General features: G+C 40.7%; 1 protein-coding gene across 1 annotated transcript; it reads right to left on the bottom strand.

The window, feature by feature from the left end:
- Positions 1-285: 285 nt before the first annotated feature.
- Positions 286-1,314, bottom strand: LOC135231996 (olfactory receptor 56B4-like). Its single transcript, XM_064289240.1, has one exon. It carries the CDS (start codon positions 1,312-1,314, stop codon positions 358-360), a length of 957 nt encoding a protein of 318 aa, XP_064145310.1. The 3' UTR covers positions 286-357.
- Between the last annotated feature and the right edge of the window lie 4,911 nt (positions 1,315-6,225).

Here is a 6,225-nt window from a genome sequence, read left to right as displayed (position 1 = left end):
CGGTATGGATGGCTTGCTTTTACTGCACAATATTTGTAGCCTCAGCTTGGAGGACTCAAACAGTTGAGGCTGATCAAATGGGTGGAGGCTGGAATATTTTAAATGTCTCATCTTGGGTGGCATCAACAGTCAGGGACATTTTGATTTTCTGCCTTACCTAGTCACTTATTTCCTAGGAAATTTCATTGTAGTTTTAATATGCATATTTTGATTAGTGAGGTTGACAGTTTCACAATTTTCTTGATCTTTTTTTTTTTTTTTTCCTAGTGAGAGGTGAAAGCAGAATCACAGCTCAGGAGTATTGAGAACAAAACCCCTGTGCTTTCCTAAAGTCTTCATGGTCTCCTACTGCTGGAGTTACTTGGTTGACCCATCTTCACCCAGGCTAAGTAGTCTCTGGAAGCCCAGTCTGAGCTCCTGCATCCTGAGTGCATAGACCATGGGGTTGAGTGCAGGAGGGATGACATTGTGCAGCACGTTGAGGAGCACAGGGATGAGGAGAACTTTTTTCTCTGCTAGATGTGTGACAGACAGCACGATGATACCTGAGTAGAAAAAAAGGATGAGGATGAGGTGGGAGCTGCAGGTGTTCAGAGCTTTGGACATTGCTTCTGCTGAGTTTAGCCTCAGCACAGAGCGGAGGATTAGAGCATAGGAAGAAAACACCAGAGCCATATCACTCCCAACCAGGATCCATGCTAAGACCAGTTGATAAAATTTGTTCACAGTAATGTCATCACAAGCTAGGCTGATAACTCCCAAGTTAGAGCAGAGGCAGTGCTCAATCTCATTCCTGGAGCAGTAGTGTCGCTGAGCAGCTAGGACAGGCACTGGGATGGTCAACAGGGCACTCCTGAGCACCATGAACCCTGTGACTTTGACCACAAAAGCTTCAGTAACTATGGAGGGGTATCGAAGCGGGTGACAGATGGCTACATATCTGTCCACTGCCATGCAGAGAAAGATGCCAGATTCCATGCAGAAGAAGCAGTGGATGGCATAGATTTGAGCAAAACACTCGGGGAAGCTGACGGCCTTGGAGTCAAACCAGAAGATGGCTAGAATCTTGGGCATGACAGTGGTGGCCAGACCAATATCTACTGTTGCCAATATTCCCAGAAAATAGTACATGGGCTCATGTAGTGTGGGCTCATGTTGGATGGTGATCATGATGAGGAGATTGGCACCAAGAGCTAAGAGGTAGAGTAGAGCCAGGGGCAGGGCGAGCCAGTGCTGCCAATTGTGAATGCCTGGGAGACCCATCAGGATGAACTGGGAAACCTGAGGGCCGGAACTGTTGGTGGAGGTGAACATGGCACAGGTGCTCTACTCTCAGTTTCTGTCCTTAAAACTGAAAGAGGAAGAAAGTTGTGTTTGAAAGCACAGCTTAAGACCCTGATTAGAGACCATCCTCTAATGACCCAGTTCCTTTTGTTCGTGACTGACTCTAAAATTTTCTTTGAGACATTCCACAGAGGAGCAGCAAAGAAAGCCCATATAAGTTTTAAATAGAAAGGTAGAAATAGGTATTTGTCATCTTCACCCATATGTCTAATAAACCAAACCAAAACCAAACCCACTGCCATTGAGTCAATTCTGACTCATAGTGACCCTATAGAACAGAGTAGAACTGCCCCATAGAGTTTCCAAGGAGCACCTGGTGGATTCGAACTGCAGACCTCTTGGTTAGCAGCCATAGCACTTAACCACTACAGCACCAGGGTTTCCATATGTCTAATAAGCAGGTCCAAATCTATCAACAATAATTTTGCTACTAACAGATAGCAAATACTAATATTTGGTTTATACTTCCGTTTTTCTGGTTTATTTTTAAGCAGTTTATGTCATTATATAGAGATACATTTGTATTTTACCTTTGTATCTAAACAGTATGTTCTAAGATAGAAAGTAAGTACTCAGTAAAAAATTGTTGAATGGACGAGTAAATGAATGGAAGACTTACCAATATCATTAAAAACTAGTTGTAATCTTAATTTTAATGGCTGTCTTATATTTTTATTTCTTTATTCTATAATTTACTGACCAATATGATATTATTTTTGCCAGCTATTCACATTATTTACTTTGAATAGAATTTCAAGTGATACAAAACTCATATATATAGATGGCATAACTATATTTAACTTTTATTTTTAATAGTATTTCAATTGTAAGATGTAATATATACACATGGTAAAAATTCAAATAAAATGAAAAATTACAAACAATGGAAAGATCGCCCATGCTTGAACCTCCTAAGTCCTTTTTCTTTTCACCAGAAGCATCCAGTAATATCAGTTTTTTGAGGATCCTTCCAGAGATAGCTTTTGCATGGGCAAGAATATATGTGTATATTTCCCCATACAAGACAAAAACAAATGTTAGCATATTAATTATATCCTTGTTTTCTTTCCTTTCCTTTCTTTTTTAACTGAATTATCTTAGAGTGGGTTCCACATCAGCATGTATAGGTATGCCTGATTGTTGTGTTGCAAGATTTTCTACATACGGTAGGGGAGATTCTTACTAATAACTTCAAATAATTGTTTTTTAAATAAAAAAGACTGGTTGCAGTTTTTTTGGATATTATGTTAAACGTATAAACCAATTATGGTCTTTACACTATTGACTCTTTCCACTACACCATTATCTCCATTTAGAAATCTCATGCATTTTCCTTGACATCATATGAGTCTCACAATTAAAAAAAAAAAGTATATATATTATTTCTATATTTAAAAAAATTTTCCCATTATTACTTTTTCCCCTCTTTATATTTTCTAGCTAGTTATTGTTGCTTAAGAAATTCTTTGATTATTATTTTAAAGCATATTCCAAAATACAGTTTTTTAGCTATGAGCTTTTCAGTAAGTTCTCCTTCTTGGCTTTTTCTTTGTTTAGTAAAACATCTTACTTACCATTACAATAACTTTGAGTCATGTATGCCCTTATTTTCATCCTCTTAAAATGTTGAGAATTTTCAAAACAATATAAAAGAACCGTGAGAGTCAGCATCCATATTTGGCTCTGAACTTTAAAGAGGCTCTAGAGTTCTGTCTTAAGCGTGGTATTGGCTACTGCTTTTTTAATAAATCATCTTTATGAATTTAGGTAATTTGATATGTACTTCTAGCATCAATTGAAAATAAAATCAGAAATGAGTAAGTTCAATGAGTATTTCTTTTCAGGAGTCTTGGGTCCACAATGTAAAATGAAAGCTCTCCTTATTTCCTCAGTCCCTTGGAGCCCTGGTGGTGCAGTGGTTAGGAGCTCGACAGCTAACCAGAAGGTTGGCAGTTCGAAATCACCAGCCCCTACTTGGAAACTCTTCGGGGCAGTTCTGCTGTCTATAGGGTCACTATGAGTTAGAATCGACTGGATGTCAACGGTTTTGGTTTGGTTTTTGGTTCAGCATTTAGAGTGTCTCCTCTGGGTCAGATTTCATGAGTTGGGGGGTTAGCTGCACTTTCCTATGGTAGGGACTTCCTTTCTTAAATGTCCAGGGGAGAGGTCATTCCCTTTCTTATCATTTGTTCTCCAGTCCTCAGGTCTTTGTCTCTGCACAGGTAAAGATCTTGAAGGAAAAGAGGGCTGGAGTAGGAAGAATCAAACCAAGGAAGCACACTGAGAAAACCAAAGACGGAGGAGAGAGGCAAAGACAATCAGGACAGAGATCTAGAAACACAGAACAAGGAAACTGTCTCCTCCCCCTCACCTTTGGCCCCTTGGTTACTCCCCACAGAAATGTCCAGGAGAGATTCTTTCCAAATGGAACTGTCTTCTGTAGCTGCTTCTGTTCTATTGGCTATAACTCTTTTATGTCTTTGTTGCTGAGAGAACATGTCTGCCTCTCCCCTGGGGCCTGGGCTGTTGTACAAATTGGAGCCCTGAGATGATCTGGACCTTCTTTGCTACTCCCTAGGTCCTCCATGAGCCTCTCTAATCTTTTTCCTAAACGTGCAAGCCTTGGTGATTTTACATTGCAGCCCCAAATGGATTCCATTGATCTTAGAGGTGCATCAAACTCAGCTTAGGGAACAGAGTACTCAGCCCCCAGTCTCATGGGAAGCACTATTAGATGGGCAGCTCTGCAGTGTTGAAGGTTTAGGAAGAGGTGTCCCTCCTCTTGTTTCAGTCCCTGAATGCCTGCCCTTCCCCCTCCAACACCCAGGCCTCCCTTCAGCCTCTTTAGGGAATATAATGTAGCAGTTGTACCTCTTCTGCTTTATGTTTTACCACATCCTTTCTCATCTATATAAAAAATGCAGACACCTCCTTGGCTAGATATCTTTTGTTTGTTCCTCCAGATCTATTTCTCAGAGATATTAAAGTCTATGAGCTCTCCTGCCCTCTGGGAGGCTGAAAGACTGGTGGTTTGAACACACCTAGAGGGACCTCAGATGAAAGCCTAATGATCTGCTTCTAAAAGGTCACATCCTTGAAAACCTGATGGAGTGCAGTTCTATTCTGCACACTAGGAGTCACCATGAATCAGAGCTGATTTGACGGCAACTTAATAACAACAGCAGAGTCCAATGAAAAGGTCGGCAGTTCCAATTCACCAGCTGCTCCTTGGATACCCTGTGGGGCAGTTGTACTCTGTCCTATAGGGTCGGTATGAGTTGGAATTGATTCATTGGCAATGGGTTTCATTTTGTTTGGAATAACAACAACAGGATATAACAAAGTTACAAACCAAAAATACGGTCAAATTGGCTTTTATATTTGCCCATGAATTTACCTTTACTGGACATCTTTATTTCTTCATATGGCTTCAAGTTGCTGTCTAGTGTCCTTCTATTACAACTATAGGAACTCCCTTTGGCATTTCTTGTAGAGTAATAGAAGGGAAAACAACAGAAAAAACTCCACCTCTTGCAGCCTTTGCAGATTGGTCATGCACTGGGGCACTCCTTCAACACTTCGGCTTACAAAGAACCTAGACATCAGCTTGAGGTGAAAGTTTAGGATTTCCTCAGGTCTTTTCTGGACATAAGTTGTCACTGGTTGACACAAATGTTTGCGATAAAATAGTAACCTGAAGGCTGGCTGTTTGAACCCACCCAGCAGAGATGTGGGAGAAAGCCTGGAAGTCTACTTCCATAAAGATTACAGCTAAGAAAACCCTATGGAGCAGTCCTACTTTTTAATGTGTGAGGTCACCATGAGTTGGAATTGACTCAAAGGTCAGGGGCTTTTGCTTTAGTTTTTGAACCTGAGGGAGCCCTGGTGGTACAGTGGTTACGAGCTATGGCTGCAAACCAAAAGCTTTCGGCAGTTCAAATCCACCAGCTGCTCCTTGGAAACCCTATGGAGCAGTTGTACTCTGTCCTATAGGGTTGCTATGAGTAGAAATCTACTGGGCTGTAAGGAGTTTTATTTTTTGTTTGTTTTCTTTGTCCTGGCTATGACCCCAATACCACCCAGCATGTTTTCTCCTTTTTCAAATGGGCAACTGAGAGCTTAACATAACTAAGGCCTTGATAAACCTATAAGTTGTTCTTCCTCTGTCTGCCTCCTCACATACCTCTGCTAATGACTTTGTTTTGACCAAATGTTAATGACTTTGTTCTTTGTTTTAAACTGATGCAAATAATTTTTTGTTCTGGTGGGACTACCTGTGGCATACAACCCTCACAGGAAAGTTGGAGCCCAGGTATTGGATATGTATGTCTTCAGCATAATAAAGAAATGTCTGGCAGGGGACTACAAAGACACTTGTAACCCTTGTAAGATTCTGTATAAGCTCTAATGTAAAACTGCTCTTTGGGACTCCCTAGAGACAGCCTGTGTTGCTTCTGGGTCCCCGGTGATGTATACATCTCCTCAATAAACTTTCTCACTCCTTCTGACTTGGAGTATGTTTCATTGGCTTGACTGCTCCAGGGCACAGGCCCTAATCGGGTAACATGGCTTTCTAAATTTCCCACACGGGTGCTTTGGAATGTCCCAACTTCCCAAAGACATTCTCTTATTGCTCCTTGACCTTAGCCCTAAGCTTTTTTTTAAAAAAAATAATTGACTTTTCTTGTTGTTGTTGAGGATATACATAGCAAAAACATGCACCGATTCAACAGTTTCTACATGTAAAATTCAGGCACTAATTACATTCTTTGAGTTGTACAACCATTCTCATGTTCCTTTTCTGAGTTGTTCCACCCCCATTAACATAAACTCACTGCCCCCTAAGTTTCCTACCTAATCTTTTAAGTTGCTGTTGTCAAT

Source organism: Loxodonta africana, chromosome 7, assembly GCF_030014295.1.
Source record: "Loxodonta africana isolate mLoxAfr1 chromosome 7, mLoxAfr1.hap2, whole genome shotgun sequence".
Lineage (NCBI taxonomy): Eukaryota > Metazoa > Chordata > Mammalia > Proboscidea > Elephantidae > Loxodonta > Loxodonta africana.
This window is presented reverse-complemented; position numbering and strand designations above follow the sequence as displayed.

Coding starts and splice junctions, on each gene's coding strand:
- LOC135231996 (XM_064289240.1), bottom strand. CDS start 1,314: ATGTTCACCTCCACCAACAGTTCCGGCCCTCAGGTTTCCCAGTTCATC.